Raw genomic sequence first — 17,603 nt, 5'->3', positions numbered from 1 at the left:
CGTGACGCGCTATGGGGGGATGGGGTGTGGTATGGCGTTGCTACGGGAGAAAGAGGAGTGTCATGTCATGAAGTCAGCGTCGCTGCTCCCATCCTGCACCCGAGTTTCTGCAGTACTGCATACTGCGAATGTCCGATATCAAACGCGTCGGACTCATGGCAACTCTGCTGAGTTGTAGAAGCAAAGTGCGTGATCCAAAAAAGCCTCCCCGCCACGCACAGCTGCCACTGTGGCAGTGTGCCCCCTCCCACTGATGTGTACGCTTGCTCTAGACATGATTGACCCCCAACGATGGTTCACGTATCCTTACTCGTAAAATTGGACGCCTTGCGGCTGGACGAGTCCGCCACACTTGTGCCAGTGACACCCCCACTGCACACGACAATGTGATTAGAACAGCCTACTGACTCCGAACCAGTCAAAATAGACGACCATAAATAATCTGGGTTTGTTCTCAGAGGTTGCCAAAGTGCGGAGCTCTATTGACCATGGAGTCTCTCACTTAGCATGCACAAGCTGTCTCTGCCGGCTGGCAAGGGCGGGAGGGGAGAGGGAGAGGGAGGCTCAGACGCTGCACATGGCTGTGCACAGCAAGCGTCCGGACTCGTGGGTATCTTCTCGCTTGCAAGCAAGTGTGCGCAGCATTGTGCCACTCTGTGAAGCACACGCGGCAACAGCCTCAAGTCTAGCTCTTGCCACATCGTCGCAAAAGAGTATCTCACCACTGTGAGTCGAACACAGGACCTGCGGATGTACACCACTCAATCGAGGGGCTAGGTATCAGATTACAGTCCGACGCTCTACCAACTGAGCTATGGTGAGGATGTCTGACGACAATCTCACCGTCTCCCTCTCGTGTATGAACCAGCGCCGGATAAATTTCGGCCGATGTGATGTCATGAGTCACCCTCGGCGACGGCGGCACCGAGGCTTAGTGATGTGCGAGAGCCAAGCTTCGGGGTTGATGCAGCGTACAATGGGCCGCTCTCGGTCCGCTCGTGGACGTGATGCGAGAACCTTCTACGTTCTACGACAGGTCGTGCAAGCTACATTGCTGCTTCCCGAGCTTGGCGAAGTGCTGCACCCCCCTGCAGAAGTTGATGACCACATGCATAGAGGGTGCAGAAGGAGAAGACGATCAGACTATATCCGGATATACGGGTGTAGGCGACGTTAGGAGTACTCTGAGGGTGGCGATTGTGCCGACATTTTTCGGGCATGTGTGTTGATTCAGGGTCCAAATTGGGTTTATCCACGTCAACTTTGACCTCGGCCTGTCTCGGTCCTCACCTCGCGCACCTCCGCCGCCGCCCTTGCGCCGGGCGACGCGACCCCCTCTTGTCATTTAAAAAGCCCAGCACGTCCTTGCTCACGTTGCTTTGTCCCCCATCCAAAATTCATCCAGCCACAATGTCCGCCCCCGCTCTCATGATCCAGAAGCCTGCCCCGTGAGTAGTTACCAGCTTATCTGTGACCAGCAGTGCTGACGCTCAGCGAGTTCAAGGGCACCCTCGTCAAGGAGGGCGAGCTCCAGGAGGTCTCGCTGTCCGACTACAAGGGCAAGTGGGTCGTTCTCGCCTCGTACCCCATGGACTTCAGTGAGTATCTGTCTCTGCGGTCATCTTGCCGTGAGAGTGTCGAGGGGGGATGTTGGCCTGGAGAACATTGGAAAGGTTGTAGCATTGTGCGGAAGGAGGCAGAACGTTGGCAAGACCAGTGTCTTCCCCCGTCTCCGAATCTCCACTACGACTGCGCTGCCATCCTCTCTCGCCCTTGGCTTAGAAATTCGTACCTACTACAGGCGCTGACCGCAGCCTTCGTCTGCCCCACCGAGATCCTTGCCTTCAACAACGCCCTCGAGCAGTTCAAGGCCATCAACACCGAGGTGATCCTCTGGTCGACCGACTCCGAGTTCACCCACCTCGCCTGGGCCAACACCCCGCGCAAGGAGGGCGGCCTCGGCCCCAACCTCAAGATCGGCCTCCTCGCCGACCGCAACCACTCGATCTCCAAGGCCTACGGTGTCCTCCTCGAGGAGGAGGGCATCACTCTCCGTGGCACCTTCTTCATCGACCCCACCGGCACCCTGCGCGCCATGCACGTCCACGACCTCCCCGTCGGCCGCTCGGTCGAGGAGACCATCCGTGTCGTCAAGGCGTTCCAGTTCACCGACGAGCACGGCGAGGTCTGCCCCGCCGGCTGGGAGGAGGGCAAGGACACGATCGACACCGCCGACGCCACCAAGTACTTCTCCAAGCAGTAAGCGTCGCGTCGTCATTCCCCATGTCTCCCCGCAGTCCCTATAGAGCGTAGATGGAGTATGGGTTTAGAGATCAGGAGCTCGGAGTGATTGGCTTGGCTTCGGCCGGCCGATGGATCAGTGCGCAGTGACGAGACGTCGTGAGATGCGGAGAGAGCACGGAGCAGAGCACGAGAGCCAGAGCAGCTGCTGTGAGACCCGTGCCCTACATCATTGCTGGACGAGAGTCTCCCTGTCCCTGCATGGTTGCGGTTGCACTGCGTCGTCAGCGGCCCATGCGTGGCCCATTCCCCGATTTCTACAAGATTCCACATTTATCTTGCGGCCACGTTTATCTGCTGCTGCGAGATGGCCGATCGTGGCCGAGGCGCCGAGGTGGTGTGTCATGATATCTCCCCCTCCAATCCCCCGAACATCCGAGAGCAGGGCTGAACCACGTGTGTAGCGCCGACGACGCGGCCAATGCCAACAAGCGCAAGGAGCCCGGTTCGGCCGAGAAGCCTGGCAAGCGCGCGAAGAACTAGGCGGACCGACGATCGGGTCCTGTTGTTGTGATAAGAGATAAGAGGCTCGGGCTGGAGCATGTAGAGTCCGTATAGACGCTTGTATGGACCGGGTTGTTACTCGTGGATGCATTGGCTTTGTGCCCGTGGCCTTTGTGCGATTTTTCTCGAATGATGTCTCTGAGCTGGGCGTGAGCGTGTCGTTGAGAAGAGTGCTGGGTGGTTGAGGGGAGATTCGAGTGGTGAGTGGTGCCTCGCGCCGCTCCATCAGTGCAAGGTCAGTCAGTAATCCAAGCATGACGTTGCGAGTCGCCACCGTACCAAACTAACATGCGAACACAGTTGATGCCTGTGCAATATATACGTATCATATGTCGGCCGAGACGGAATTCGACAGCGTCATCGGCAGCTGGGGTCGCTCGATTTGGCGTGATCGGACATAGCCTTCTCGGTGTCAGATTTGGCCCAGTAGTCTCAGGGCAATCAATGCAGCAATCTGCAGCAATCAGTGGCGACTGTGATGCGCTCCTTTGATGGACAGCATCCCTCCATCCACTAGTCGAGCTCCTCAGTGTGGATCTCCTCGATCTTGGCTGCTGGGACATCGCGCATCGGCATCGCCATGCCGCCCTTCTCGGACATCTGGGCGGGGACGGGCACGGCCTCAGCCACTGAGGTCAGCTTGTGCATCCGGCCATAGCTCACCGGGCGTGGGGGCGAGCAGTGCCTTGACTATTCCCTCGGCAGTCAAAAGGACCTGCTTGCAAACTGTGCTCCACGCGCCGACGCTCACAGAGCCTGGGGTCAGCTTCGTTGTCGCCCTCGCTTTACCTCGGGGGGCGCCGGGGAAGGCAAGGACCCATGCGACGGGCCCGGGCACCCAGCCCGCGGGGAGCCAGAAGACGGGCACGCGGCGGTACCACCACACGAGGAAGAAGGATGCGCCGGTCGTGACGACCCAGATGAGAGACGAGAATCTCAGTCCAAACGCCGCCCGCGCCGAGGAGAGTGAGGTGTCTGCCGTGAGCTCATGTACGTGCATACGAGCACGCACTCGTTGTTTCGAGGTCAGCCAGCCCCTTGTCAACCTTGCGTCTGAGCTTGGCCCACTTGGCAAACTCGTCCTGGCTGCTTGTCTTGGCCAGCTCGGCCTTGTCCTGCAGAACCTGTGCCCGGAGGCGCTTCTGTCGGCTCTGAGTGCCGGCGAGGAAGAAGCGGGTGTATGCGCCAAACGCGAATTCCTGCAGCGCCGTCTTGCCAACCCAGGCGACGAGCTGGGTCAGGAGCACGATCAGGAAGACGACCACGGGGAGGTTGAGGTCGGCCATGGTCAATATGTTAGTGGCCAGAGGAGATGGAGGAGACGGGGTCCAGAGAACGTCATGTCGTTGATTCAACCCGGAATGTGAGTGGAGGAATCACAGAGAAGGTTCCGATATGAGCCACTGTTTGATCCCGTGTACTGTAGCCATTGAATGCGTCACATTTTGTGTCATGGTTTCTGCCACGTGTTTTGATAAGCGCCATGCAAATGCCACGGGCTTTTGTGAGTGTTGACACAAACAACTCATCGCAACAACACCCAATTCCCCACCTCGCACTCGGCGGCACTCACCCCCGCCTCCACATTCGGGCATCACCTCCTCGGCTTCATCTCACGGCACTCACATCGACATCATCGATAGCAACCAACCCTTGACGCCATCTCATGTTTACGACTGCACGGCCACCCCTCTGACCCCTCTCCGTCGACAGTGTTATGTCCTCACAGTATGATGCGCGACCCCCGCGCGATCCATCGCATCAGACCCCGCGACTGTCCTCCACCGATGCTTCACAGACATTGCGCAAGCGACCTGCACCAGAACAAGCTGCTATACCAGCTCCAGACGCTGAGAGGAAAAGGCCAAAAGGGGTGAGTGCATGCTATCACTCCCGGGCTGACAGACAGAAGGGACGACAAAGTAAGCGGCGCCATCTTCTTAGATGCTGACATATAGCGGCCTTTAAACCGAAGCCGGTGCAACGTTCAGCCCCCGATGCCGGAGACGAGGAGGATGTCCCACTGCCCCCACCACCAGCCAGTGTCAAGGCGACGGCCAGCCAGCGCCAGCGGGACAAGGCTGCGGCGTGGGCCTCGCCGGCCCCACAACGAACGCGCTCCCGTACACCAGCAGAGTTTGATTACAGCGAGGAGTCGAGCTCGTCTTCCAGACCACGTCCGAAGAACCTTTTCAATACGAAGCCAGCGCAGGCAGTACCGAACCTCAACTTTCGCAAGATCGCGAAACCACGAGCATCCATGGCGCCGCCCCCGTCTCCGGGGCCATCGACATTCAGCAATTCTCATCGCGCGCCACGACGGTCGATGCGGCCAGATCAGGTCCTCAACGACCACATTGTCCCCCTCCCACCGACAGACACGCCCGTCATCGTCCGCAATCGCAATCTTCGAGAGAAGGTGTCGCGCCGGTCGTCGTTAGGAATGCGCGGCGGGCGAGGCAGTTCCAGCTTCGACAAGGGCGAGCCGAGCTACCCGCACTCGTCTATTCCACATACGCACTTCTACAAGCACTTGCCGCCAGAACGGCCAGAGCCACAAAAGTCGGCATGGCTGATCTCATGGTGTGGCAAGAGAGCGTTGGAAGAACGGACAGACACGTCACATCGGAAGGGGCGAGAACGAGCAGCACAACCGGACATGGCACAAGTGGACAAGCTGCTGAGCGACATCATGGGCGACTTCTCCTTCAGGCTCGCGCAGGGACGAGTGGACACGAACGTCTTTGCGCCACCAGGCGAAACTGCGTCATCAATGCCGATCAAGCCTCATCCGCGCAATGTCGAGAATCGGAAGGCGCAGGAGAAGGAGAATGCCATGATCAAGAAGTGTGTGACGTGAAGCCCGGCGCTGACCCCAGGATGAAAGACGAGGAGCTGGCATGGAGCCATGTGACTGCGCGCTCCAACACGATGCAGTCGGAGGGCTTGGCGGCATTGAAGGCCAAGTACCGCCCAGGAGTCGAACCAGAAATCGATGGGCTGGACGAAGCATCAGCGTGGTTCAAGGCCGCGCTGCAAATCGCGGACGAGGTCTTGGCATCGGAGGAAGACGATATCGGCGCATCCGCCGACTTCACCAAAGTCGAGTTTGAGATCGACACCCTGCATCAAGCGTCGCACCGAGCCAACCAGTATGCCCGACAGTCAAAACAATTCCTCGACGGCATATTCTCGTCTTTGGCGGCGGATTTGCGCGCACGCGAAGGCACCAGTACCCTCCCGCCCACGGATTCGGACACTCCAGATACTGTCACCGTGCTCGCGACAGCTACTGGGGCAGGCAGCGCTCCCGCCGATCCCATGAGCGTGTTGCGCGCACTAGCCAGTGCCGAAGCCGGCGATCCGTCCGCCGAGGCATTGTCACGGGTGCAGACCATGGGTGCGCCCCGCCAGGCTACCGCTGCGACACCCAGGCGGTCGGTTCCACGCCGTTCTATATATGGGCGCGGCACGCCTGCTGCTCGATAGGGGTTTCCCACTTCGTATTTTCGCTCTCTCTTTTTATAATCGATGGATATGCCCGCACGCACCGAGGATCTTGCTTGCTCTCTTGCTTCCCACCATATCTGAGGACCGAGCCGCCGATTTGCCGAGAGAAGTGAGACATTTGTGTCAGTGGTGGCCTATTTCTGGTCTTGGGGATTTGCCTCCGCTTGCCACCCAACGGACCAGCAACTACGGGTTGATGGCGACAGTCAACTTGTCGCATTCATCCACTACTCGACCTCGAGCGCCATGCGCACACGGCCATTAACACACACCTTTTGAGCACGTCGACTAGTCCGGCAAGATGATGGGCCTACCGCCCCTTCCTAATGATCCATATCTGGAGTTCCAGCCAGCGTTCGCCTACACGCTCCCCGTCCAGATCCTCCTCACCGGCATTACCCTCACACTCCTCGTCATCCTCCTCATCCATCTCCTCTGTACGCCCTCTCAAGGAGCAGCGCTGACCCAAGTTACTACACAATACCACTATCCCCTAGCGCCGCTCAATTACTGCCTCCAGCTGGCGAGCGTCATCGCAGTACTGCTTGGCGTCATCGTCCGTGTGTACATCATCATGGCCCATCTCGGCGCCAAGGGCGACCGATGGCCATATACGCTCGACTATGTCGCCGTACCTGTACCCCAACCCAAATGGAACCAGGCTCAGGATGCTGCGTGGCAAACTCTGCTCGCCGTCAGCAACGGTCTTGCCAATGTACGTCTCCGCAGTCGAACGTGCTGATGCAAGATCACACACATCCAGTTCCTCACTCTTCTATATCCCTCACGCACCGAGGCGCGTCTTATATTCATCGCTCTCGGTGAGACATTCATCTGCGGCCGCTGACTCCAGGCCCCCTCGCCATCGCGTCCTCCGCGCTCTACTTCTGCACGCTCTCCAACCACTCGCGCGTGATCGACATGGGCGACGCAATCCGCGCAGTCTTTAGCTGTACGCTCCTCGTCATTTTCTCGCTCGCGCTCTTTATCTGGGGCTTCTTCGTGAACCGCGGCCGCGCATGGCGCCTCGACGGCGGCACAGCGGTGTTTGGCTCCGGCGCGCTCGGCCTCGCGCTCGTCACGACGGCAAGCTCCTTCGTCGCCGTCAAGGAGGAGGAGCTGGTCGACTGGCTGCAGCACCTCATCTGGGCTGCGGTGCTGTGGCAGACGTGGCTTGGGTGGTGGTGGTGGGTCGGCGCGGGCATGGGCATCGGCGAAGTCGAAGATATCATGGAGCGAACGCTGCGTAAGCGGCGAAAGGCGGCGCGGCGTGCACACACAAGACAGGTCATGGCCACTGCCAACGGGGAAGAACCACCGCGGCGGCAGCAGACAGTCGCGGGCGCGATCAAGACGGGCACAAACGCTGTTGTTGGCTTCACCTCCAGTTTAGCCCACTTGCGGACAAGCGCAGCTGGTAGCGCGCCAGGCTCTGCAGCGTCGGCTGCCGGAGCACCGGAGGGCAGTGCGGGCGGTGGCAGCCTCGCTCGCGTGCGGATGCGCCGCGCGCGGCCTCGTCGCGACGTCGAGGAAGGCATTTCGGATGGCGAGGTGGCCGGGGAGGTGATTGAGCTCGGTACTGTGCGCGTAGAGGAGCCACCAGCGCAGAGTGAACATTCTGGCGCATCAGGCGGCCGCCAGCCACAAAGCAGCAACAGCAACAGCGACACGAGCAGCACGTCGCGGACGCCATCGTTGCACGCGCCACGCTCCGTCGCCGAGTTCGTCGCGTACCCCGCCACGTGGTTGCAGGTGTACATCCGCCGACTGCGCAAGGCGCACGAAGAGGCGACGCGGCGGCGCGCCGTCGAGCAAGCGGAGCGGCGCGCCCGTGTACCAAACATGGCGGCGAGTGCAGACGACGGGTGGGGCCTCGGGTCCTTTGGCATCCGCGAGCACCAGGAAAGCACATGGCGGCTGCAAGAAGCTGACCGGCAGTTGCGCGCGGACGTGCTGCTCGAGGAGGACGGGGAGGACGAGGAGGAGGAGGACGAGATGGTGCGGCATGCGCGCACGTCTGCGCGCGGGAGCGTGCGCACGAGCCGGCGCAATTCTGTCGCGCACCGCTCGTTCAGAGGCGAGGCGCAGCCGCAGGCGCTTCGCGAGCACGAGCTCGAGCACGAGCACGAGCACGACGACGGCGAGTGGGAGGACGTGCCGGACGAGCAGCCGCGGCGGAGAGACAGCCAGCGCTCGCGTGCGTCGCGGCGTGCGCGGGACGAGGTGCCCGCGCCCGCCCGCCCGCCGATGGCGGGGTCCAGCTGGAGCTGGTGGGGCCCGCTGCGCGATTGGCGCTTGCAGGACCGCAGTACGTTTTAGTTGGAGTCATTGTTGTATGATGCACGGGTTTGGGTCAGAGGGGGTGTTGAGCAGAGATACTCTCGTCTCCAGTGTAAGCACAACGCCCTGCCGTGGGCCGGGCGTACATGAACTGCGCGTCTATTGTACAACACCACATCTGAGAATTCTACTTCGTCTTGCGCTTCTTGCCCTTGTCCTTGTTGGCAAACATCTTGGCCTGGAGCGCGGCGAACGCGTCGTCATCCAGCTCGTCGGGGTGTGGTTCCTCGGCCTTCTTCCGCCCCTTCTTCGCCTTAGCAGCATACTTGGCCTCGAGCGCGGCAAAGTTTGCCGCGCGCGAATTCTGGCGGCCGCGAATGAGGGCCGCGAGCGCGCCGTCCTCGTCCTCGCCGTCCTTGCTTGGCTTGCCCTTCCCTTTGGCCTTCCCGCCCTCCTCGCCCTCCTCGCCCTCGTCACGCGCACGCTTGCCCTTGGCGCCCGAGCCGTAGAACTCGTCCCACACGCCGAGGCGCTTGGCCTCCTCCTCGGCCTCGGCGGCCTCGGCCAGCGCCGCGCGCATGCGTTTCTTCGCGGCGGCCTTGTCGCCGGCCGTCCGCGTCCATGTGCGCGTGAGCTTGAGCCGTCCCGCCGCAATCTCCCCTTTGACAGCGTCTACGAGGCGCGCCTCGTCCTCGAGCGTGGAATGGGGAATGCGCGCCATAATCCCCTCCAAGTCGCCGCCCGTTTCGTCGTACGCCTCGCGCACGTCCGCCATCTCCTCCGCGCTCCCTGTCGTCAGCCCGCCCGCCCGTCCGCCCGCGCGTCTACACCCGCCCAGCCTCACCCTGATAGACGCGCTTATCCTCGTCGAGGGCTTTGCGGTCGACGCCGTCGAACAAATCCGCGAAATACGCGTCCCACCCCCCGTCGCCGTCGCCGAACGCAACCTCGTCCGTCCGCCCCGTCGCGTCGTACCTGCCGTCAGAGAGAACGTTTCAGGGCGTACCGCTTGCGCCGCGCCGCGTCAGAGAGCACGGCGAAGGCGAATCCCACACGCTGGAACTGCGCGGTGAGCGCGTCGCGCGCCGCCTGTGGCGCGGACGCGTGTTTGTCCGGGTGGCAGCGCAGCGCTGCGCGGCGGTACGCTTTCGCGATCTCCGCGGCCGGCGACGCGCGGGACACGCCGAGCGTGGTGTAGAGCACGTCGGGGTCGTCGGCCTCGGCGGGCGAGAAGAAGGTGTACAGCGGGTCCGCGTCCATGGTCGATGATTGTGATTGATTTCCAAGGGCCAGGGCCGCAAAGGTCAAGACGCGTCGTGGTGCAGCGATCGCGTGGGTTTGCTTCCGCGCCCCTTGGCGAAGCGACGTGTCAAGCGCTCCATCAGTTACCGAGTTGCGTCTACTCAACACACCATGGCGCGCGTGTCTGTCTTCTCGCTCTTTGCGGCGCTTTTCGTCGCCCTCGCCCTCGTCTTTGCCGGCTCGGCGGAGGCGGCAAAGGGGCCCGTAATTACCAACAAGGTCTTCTTCGACATCGAGCACGATGGCAAGCCGCTCGGCCGCGTCGTCATGGGTCTTTACGGCAAGTGAGTGGGGTTGGGGGGGCTGCTTTGCGGCAGACGGTCGTGCAAAAGCACACGCTCGAAGCGACGAGTGAGGGTGGAGGCTAAACACATTTTTCTGCTCCTTCGTGGGGAGTGTGCAGGTTCAGACACCCGCCTGGGGATCAGCAGTCTGGCTGCGAGTTTGATTGCCTGGGCTCCGTTATCACACGCCAGCTCACACCCAGGACCGTCCCCAAGACCGTCGAGAACTTCCGTGCGCTCTGCACTGGCGTCGGCGCGGACGGCAAGGAGATCGGCTACGGCTACGAGGGTTCCAAGTTCCACCGCGTGATCAAGGACTTTATGATCCAGGGTGGCGACTTTACGAGCGGCGACGGCCGTGGCGGCAAGTCGATCTACGGCGAGCGCTTCCCCGACGAGAACTTTAAGCTCAAGCACACCGGCCCCGGTGTCCTTTGTGCGTGCGACCGTGGGACTTACTGACAAGCAGCCATGGCTAACGCCGGCAAGGACACTAACGGCTCGCAGTTCTTCATCTGCACGGTCAAGACGGCGTGGCTCGACAACCGGCACGTCGTGTTCGGCCACGTCCTCGAGGGCATGGACATTATCCGCCTCATCGAGAACGTCCCCAAGGCCTCGGGCGACCGCCCCAAGGCCGACGTCGTGATTGTCAAGTCTGGCGAGGTGAGTTTCTCCGCAAGCTCGGAAGCGAGGCTAACCTCTAGCTCGAGATTGAGCACGACGTGGATGATGAGGGCAACGAGGTACCCTTCCGTCTCGAGCTTTGAGCGCAGAAATGATTCTGATACACATGGCATGCACCCCCATCGAACGAACGCAAATCTCGAACGCAAATTCTTTCCACTTGATACCCCCGCTTTGATACCCAGAGCATCGCTGCGGAAGCGCAGCCCGACTATGAGAAGGAAGACGGAGCAGACGCCGCGAAGACGGACGTTGCGGTCGTCACGGACGAGGAGGAGGAGGAGGAGTACGCCACGATCTCGTCGCCGTGGAAGTACTTTGCGGGGCTCGCGCTCTTTGTTGTCGTCCCCGTCGGGGCGTACACGTACTACTACCGTGGTGGGCGCGAGCGGCTGCAGGAGGCGCGCAGGGGGATGTACGAGAAGATCAACCCGGCGTAGAAGAATGCAGTGATGTGGTGTGGTGTGATGCGCCTGACGTGTCCTTTGTGGCGTGGAGCCACGCGATGAGGCTGATTGCGGATACTGGGCGGGGAGTAGCTTGGTGGCGGCGAAAGTGACGCACATGATCCTTGGATTCTCCGGGGGTGGTCGAGTCCATGACGTCATTCCGTCATTTTCAATTTCCTCGGTGGTCTCCACCGGGGATTGAACGTGGATTGCCTTTCAGCATGCAGGCGAGTCCCAAGGATCCAAGGATGCAAGGATGGACGCAGCTCTGCGCTCTGCAACCTTTGGGCGGCTAGAGCAAGAAGCGTGAGGAGAGAGACACTCCGACAGATAGGAAGGGCACACGTAACAAGATACAAGACATGATGGATGGGCCGTCGGTGCGCGGTGAATGCGGCGATCGCGGCGATGAAATGTCATCAAAGGCATCAAAGAGTCCGATCAACCGAGGTATGACGCCGATTGCGCATAGATACTGACACACACACACACATACAACTCGCGCTCGGCGGCTGCGCAACTAGATGATATTCGGGATCGACCAACCAGAGCAATGCACATTGCTCAGCAAACGTGTGTGGGTCGCATGATCGCATGACCGGTGGCCGATGATGGTTGACTGGACTGGACTGGGACTGACTGGGTAACTGGGTGACTGCAGAGAAGCCAAGACGTCATCACCGGGTCATGATCATCCACCGTTTGCTTCTCTCCACTCGCGCTATGTGGTTCAGCCGCACACTGCTCCCCCGCTCCCCCGCTGCGCCGCGGCGCCGATAGCGGCAACGCGGCAACGCAATGCGGCAAGGCGGCAGGCCGGCGGCCGGCAAGCGGCAGCTGACGCCTCGATCCGTGATCCGAGAGCCATCGAGGCCTCAACGCCTCTTGTGAGTGACGCGCCCTCCTTTGCACCCACATGTGTCCATCTCCTTGCTTCCTGCGCCTCACGCATTTCCTGGGTTCGCACTCGTCATCATCTTCCCACATCCCACCCGCCGCCACCACCACCACCATCATTACCACCTTCCCCCCAGGGCACCTATTAAATGCTCGCCATTTCTCTCACACTCACTTCTCATCTCCCCCTCCCCTCTAATCTCCACAGCTCCATCTTCGCCCACCATGTCAAACAACGCCTACAAGGACCTCGAGGACGCCTACAACGCCGACGCCGACCTCACCTCCCCCAACGTCGTCTACACCGCCAGCAACGGCGCTCCCATCGCTCACCCTTACACGGCTCAGCGTGCAGGCACCAACGGCCCCCTCCTTCTCCAGGACTTTCACCTCATCGACCTTCTCAGCCACTTTGACCGCGAGCGCGTCCCCGAGCGTGTCGTCCACGCCAAGGGTGCCGGCGCCCACGGCGAGTGGGAGTGCACCGACGACTTTAGCGATGTCTGTCTCGCCTCGCTCTTCAAGAAGGGCACAAAGTGCCCATTGACCATCCGCTTCAGCACCGTCGGTGGCGAGAGCGGCTCGAGCGACAATGCTCGTGACCCCCGTGGCTTCGCCATCAAGTTCCGCACCGCCGAGGGCAACTGGGACTATGTCGGCAACAACACCCCCGTCTTCTTCCTTCGCGACCCTGCCAAGTTCCCCCACTTCATTCACACCCAGAAGCGTGACCCCGCCACTCACCTGGGTGGTGTTGACGATGCTACCCACTTCTGGGACTACCTGAGCCACAAGTAAGTCTTCTCTCTCTCTCTTCTCTCTCTCTCGTCAACATGTTAGTTGCTCCTTGCTGATCCCAAGCCCCGAGTCGGCCCACCAGGTCATTTACCTCTTCGGTGACCGCGGCATCCCTTACGGTACCCGCTTCATGAACAGCTACTTCGGTCACACCCTCAAGCTCGTCAACAAGGTTAGTATGGTGGGCGTTTCACTCGAGAGAGATGGTTGCCCTTTGCTAACAGTCTCAGGACGGCGACTGGGTCTACGCTCAGCTCCACGTCCGCTCGGACCAGGGCGAGAAGAACCAGACCGACCCCGAGGAGGCTCTGCACGCTTCGCCCGACCTCATGCAAAAGGACCTCATTGAGGCGATCCAGAAGGGTGACTGCCCCTCTTGGACCATGAGCGCCCAGATCATGACCCGCAAGCAGGCCGAGGAGGCGTGGACCACCAAGGGTATCAACGTCTTTGACCTCACGCACATTTGGCCTCACAAGGACTACCCTCTTCGCAAGATCGGCAAGATTACGCTCAACCAGACTCCCAAGGTAAGCGTCTCCTTTGGTGGCACGGTACTCACGCCAAGAACTACTTCTCAGAGGTCGAGCAGATTGCGTTCAGCCCATCACACCTGGTGCCTGGTATCGAGCCCTCCGAGGACCCCGTGCTGCAGTCGCGTCTCTTCTCGTACCCCGACACCCACCGCCACCGCATTGGCGTCAACTACCAGCAGCTGCCTATCAATGCGCCGCGCACGGCGTACCCAATGGGCAACTTCCAGCGTGATGGTGCCATGGCCTTCTTCAACCAGGGTGGCCGCACCAACTTCCTCTCCACCACCGACCCCATCCAGTTCCAGCCGCGCAAGGTCAACGCCGACAAGGTGCACGCCGACTTTGTTTCCAATGCCGTCGTCTTCCTGTCGACTATTCGCCCAGAGGACTTCAACGCGCCCCGCGCGCTGTGGGAGAAGGTTTTCAACGAGGAGATGAGGGAGCGTCTCGTCATGAACATGTCCAAGCACATGTCGACCGTCAAGGACAAGTCGATTATCGAGCGCCAGATTGGCATCTTCCGCGCCGTCTCCGAGGATCTCGCCAGCCGTCTGGAGAAGGCTACTGGCATCCAGGGCCTCAAGACCCTCAAGGGCGTCACCTTCCGCGGCTGCCACAACGGCATGGGTGGACCAGACGTTGTCCCCGCAAATGACCTGCCTGTGAGTTTCATGACATGCACGCGTGAGTGACGACGCTGACCGTCAGCACACCGAGGAGTACGCCTACGAGAACGGTGGCCCCGGTCAGGCTCGCCCCAACTACGCCTAAAAGCCTGAGCGCCAGCTGAACGCTTGGAGCGTCAGCCCGTCGTCACTCGTGGTAGCCAGCTATAGTGGAGAGTCTGAGATTGTTAGTAGACCTTTCTCAGTCAGCAGTCTGAAGCCGTATGAAGCAGTGTGTGAAGTTTGGTTGCGAGGTTGCGAGGTTGTGGGGCTCATCAGCGTGCACGTGTGCCTTGGGTTCCTCAAGCCACCGCCAGGCGGCCAAAGCCAATATCTATTACGCGCAACGCGGGTCGACAAAAGGCCGTGCCGAGTTCGGCAGCAGTGTTTGTTTCAAGTTGAGCAGGCGGATGTCACCGCTGTCACCATTGCGCTTCCTAACAACTCGACACCACAGCCGTCCCACAAGATGACATGAGCACATCTTACGACACCCAGGATCCAAAGGAAAAGAGGTGACAATTTGCCGATCGGCAGCCCCTGGCTAGCTAGACGCAGCTACGACGCAGCTACGACGGCTGCTGACCCGCATTGGATGTGGCACTGGCACTGTGGGAACAGCACACGCGTGTTTTGGTTTGCACGAGTGGGCGTAATCTGCCATGTCGCGTATGGGAAGACAGGGGTTCCGAACGCCCAGGGACGTTTCATCGGGCCAGACGTGTGGGTCAGGTCCCGATCGCGCGTCCCCTGTTGATCCTGTGCCTGATTGCCCTCAGGGCCATCCGGAAACTGCTTTGTTCTGCGCCCTGTTCTCACGGCGTGCACGGCGGTGAGGTGCGGTGTGGCGCGGTACGGTATCGCGGGACGCGGCGCTGCATCAGCACGAACTCGGATGGCGGACTCGGGACTGCTTGGCAGGACAGGAACTGGCGCCGGGCGGCGGGCGGCGGGCGGCGGGCGGCGAGCGGCGGAGAGTGCTGGCGATGTCATGCGATGCCCGGCAGTGCCAGACGGTGGAACCAGCTACGCGAGCGATGAAGCGATTTACCATCCTGGCGAGTCACTCCGACGCGTTGCTGCACGCAGGCGTGCCGGCGCGAACCGTTATGCCGCATGCGGAGCTGCCGCTGGGCATGTCGCGTACCCTGCCGAACGCGGCAGAAGGCCCTTCGCGGCCATTGCCGCCTCCCTGGCTTCGGCACACGGCGCCAGTACGAGTAAGGCCAGTAAGCGACTGCGAGGAACGCGCAACACCGGCGCAGGAGCGCGCCAGCCCTGTTCCAGACCACGTCCGAGCGTCGCGAACGTTCCTCGTTCCCACTGCTCGGATACGGGAGGAATACGGGAATTCCCTCACGAGTGGCTCCACGCACCGGGCACGCCTACCGAGATGTCAGCCTGACACCTGCACCTTCCGCCTTCCGCTTCGGTATCGTGCCTATGTTCGGATGCAGCTTCCTTTTTCTGACGGTGGTCGGTGGCCCGCCAGCTTCTCAGCAGCTTTCGGTGTGGGGAGGTGACATCCGCATGACTCCTGTCGCGTCAGGTGCGCCGATCAGTGGTGTCTAACCTCGGTCACATGTCCAACGTAGCGCTCCATCGCCTCAGCTCTTCTTCCATCCACAACTTCGTTCTTCCGTGTTTTTTTCTTCTCTGAACATTTCCCCCCACGCTCTCTCGACTCGGGGACATTTTCGGGTGCTTGGGAACTATTTCGGTGAGCTTTACGGGCTTGTGCAAGCTGCGGCGTCGGAGTCCCACGCTAGCCCACACCCTCTGTTTCCAGCTCTTGTTCCCTTGCGTTCACCGCCATGACAGTCCAGCCGGTTTGAGGTGCTTTTGGTCACTTGACCTATGCCTCATTAAGCAGACGGCAGTCCATCGACTACACGCACGAGAAGGATCGAGCTGTACCAGACTTGCCATGCCTCCGTCGGTGACCCCTCGCCTGGAGGTGCCACTGTAAATCACTCGCGCATGCTGCTCCCTCATACTGCCCTCCCCAGCGACAGCATGTGCCCCCTCAACTCTCGCACGCTCTACAAGACCCAAGAAATCAGGTCGAGCGCCATCATGCTAGCTCGGTGACACCATTCTCGCTCACTTCGTGTGAGCGAGATCGAGACGCGTTTCTTCGCTTTCATGGGTCCCACACCCCCCCTCCTCTCCATGTCGCCGTCACGAACGTCGAGTTGATATCCCCGCCCACCCTCGATGTGCCGCTTCCGTTATCACCGCCCTTTTCTACACCCCCGCCTCCCTCTCGCGCACTCACGCAGCCTAGCGAAAGCTCGCACGTCGGCACCCGCATCCCACCCCCTCCTGCAGCAGCGCGAGCATTTTCTGCTCCGTGATCCAACCTCTCCGGCGAAAATGTGAAGGTCGCTCGACCGCACCTCTTCCCAGGCCCCATGACGGCCCTTCGTTTTGGGAAACAGATGGTCACGTGTCCATTCACCAACCTTCGATGTCAGCGACACGCTTCTGCTGGCCCGTTGCGTACCGCTTTCATCCGTTGCGTCTCCTGCTGGCGCGTTTGCCATGTAGGTGTGACCATGGGAAGCGAAGCCTTCAGTCCCGAGCATGATGGACGTGACAACATGGACGACTTTGAGATCGGTGTGCGCGCACGACTTCACCACTCGAGAGCACTTAACTGCAGGTACAGATTCAATCACACCGGCCTCATCCTACGTCATTCCACATTGGCGCTTCACATGGATGGCGGGTTGGGACCTTCTGTGAGCAGGTCGCGGTCTTGCGTTCGTCCCGACGATGTGTGCCACGGAGGTTCAAGAAACTCTGCCCCTACTCTCCTTCGCTCGGCCTCGCTCTACTCCCAAGGGGGTTTATCTGGGCCTTCAGCACTTCAAGTAAATACCCTACTTCCACGTCGAGCTAGTCCGAGACCGATGTGCACCTGAGGAACAGCGCCGGATGGGTCGTCCGGATGGCTGTCACTCCACCAACCCCGCCGGACTTACCAGCCCCCCCCGCTGCGCTCCCGGTTGCCGAGTCCGCCGTGGCGACGCATCACAGCCGACTGGCTGACGGGTCGGTGTTGACAGGCGTCGTAAGTCGTAAACAACCTTTCCTCCGACGCAGCAACTCGCGCTACTCACCCAGGCACGTAAACTCTATTTGCGCGGAGCGTACGGGTAGCACCATCCTGCTCCTGTCCCGCACCATTACGTGAACCCCGGCCGGATGTGGCACTCCAGTCTGTGCGGACTGCCTCGAATCGACGCGTCTCGGTGTGGCGGTGATCTGTGTGATTTGACGCTTTGTTTGGACAGTGCCACTGAGGTGGCCTCGGCACTCTCCTGTCCTTCCAAGCGACTTGGACTGCGTCCGAGCATTTGCCTGTGCTATCTTCGACCTGCATAC

The 17,603-nt window shown here is 60.8% G+C and overlaps 7 protein-coding genes across 7 annotated transcripts; 5 read left to right on the top strand and 2 right to left on the bottom strand.

Moving 5' to 3' along the window:
- Positions 1 to 1,410: 1,410 nt before the first annotated feature.
- On the top strand, positions 1,411 to 2,784 carry COLE_04352 (uncharacterized protein; the record flags this gene model as incomplete). The annotated part of the gene is made up of 4 exons (XM_018425021.1): positions 1,411 to 1,448; positions 1,495 to 1,598; positions 1,815 to 2,259; positions 2,682 to 2,784. 4 exons carry the CDS (start codon positions 1,411 to 1,413, stop codon positions 2,782 to 2,784), a joined length of 690 nt encoding a protein of 229 aa, XP_018276575.1.
- A 643-nt stretch (positions 2,785 to 3,427) lies between these two features.
- On the bottom strand, positions 3,428 to 4,091 carry COLE_04351 (uncharacterized protein; the record flags this gene model as incomplete). The annotated part of the gene is made up of 2 exons (XM_018420497.1): positions 3,428 to 3,780; positions 3,818 to 4,091. 2 exons carry the CDS (start codon positions 4,089 to 4,091, stop codon positions 3,428 to 3,430), a joined length of 627 nt encoding a protein of 208 aa, XP_018276574.1.
- A 431-nt stretch (positions 4,092 to 4,522) lies between these two features.
- On the top strand, positions 4,523 to 6,294 carry COLE_04350 (uncharacterized protein; the record flags this gene model as incomplete). The annotated part of the gene is made up of 3 exons (XM_018419674.2): positions 4,523 to 4,727; positions 4,764 to 5,652; positions 5,685 to 6,294. The coding sequence occupies 3 exons, from the start codon at positions 4,523 to 4,525 to the stop codon at positions 6,292 to 6,294; spliced, it is 1,704 nt and encodes a 567-aa protein (XP_018276573.1).
- Positions 6,295 to 6,616: 322 nt separating this feature from the next.
- COLE_04349 (uncharacterized protein) lies at positions 6,617 to 8,634 on the top strand (the record flags this gene model as incomplete). The annotated part of the gene is made up of 5 exons (XM_018421509.2): positions 6,617 to 6,752; positions 6,786 to 7,030; positions 7,064 to 7,136; positions 7,169 to 8,217; positions 8,254 to 8,634. 5 exons carry the CDS (start codon positions 6,617 to 6,619, stop codon positions 8,632 to 8,634), a joined length of 1,884 nt encoding a protein of 627 aa, XP_018276572.2.
- Positions 8,635 to 8,782: 148 nt separating this feature from the next.
- On the bottom strand, positions 8,783 to 9,855 carry COLE_04348 (uncharacterized protein; the record flags this gene model as incomplete). Its single annotated transcript, XM_018424049.2, has 3 exons — positions 8,783 to 9,384; positions 9,440 to 9,570; positions 9,602 to 9,855. 3 exons carry the CDS (start codon positions 9,853 to 9,855, stop codon positions 8,783 to 8,785), a joined length of 987 nt encoding a protein of 328 aa, XP_018276571.1.
- A 153-nt stretch (positions 9,856 to 10,008) lies between these two features.
- On the top strand, positions 10,009 to 10,951 carry COLE_04347 (uncharacterized protein; the record flags this gene model as incomplete). Its single annotated transcript, XM_018420496.1, has 4 exons — positions 10,009 to 10,181; positions 10,385 to 10,617; positions 10,651 to 10,847; positions 10,889 to 10,951. The coding sequence occupies 4 exons, from the start codon at positions 10,009 to 10,011 to the stop codon at positions 10,949 to 10,951; spliced, it is 666 nt and encodes a 221-aa protein (XP_018276570.1).
- Positions 10,952 to 12,439: 1,488 nt separating this feature from the next.
- COLE_04346 (uncharacterized protein) lies at positions 12,440 to 14,319 on the top strand (the record flags this gene model as incomplete). Its single annotated transcript, XM_018424048.2, has 5 exons — positions 12,440 to 13,008; positions 13,076 to 13,184; positions 13,243 to 13,542; positions 13,581 to 14,210; positions 14,257 to 14,319. The coding sequence occupies 5 exons, from the start codon at positions 12,440 to 12,442 to the stop codon at positions 14,317 to 14,319; spliced, it is 1,671 nt and encodes a 556-aa protein (XP_018276569.1).
- Between the last annotated feature and the right edge of the window lie 3,284 nt (positions 14,320 to 17,603).

Source organism: Cutaneotrichosporon oleaginosum (genome assembly GCF_008065305.1).
Source record: "Cutaneotrichosporon oleaginosum strain ATCC 20508 chromosome Unknown ATCC20508_contig03, whole genome shotgun sequence".
Classification (NCBI taxonomy): Eukaryota; Fungi; Basidiomycota; class Tremellomycetes; order Trichosporonales; family Trichosporonaceae; genus Cutaneotrichosporon; species Cutaneotrichosporon oleaginosum.
Note: the sequence above shows the minus strand (reverse complement) of the source record. Positions and strands in the feature narration are given on the sequence as shown.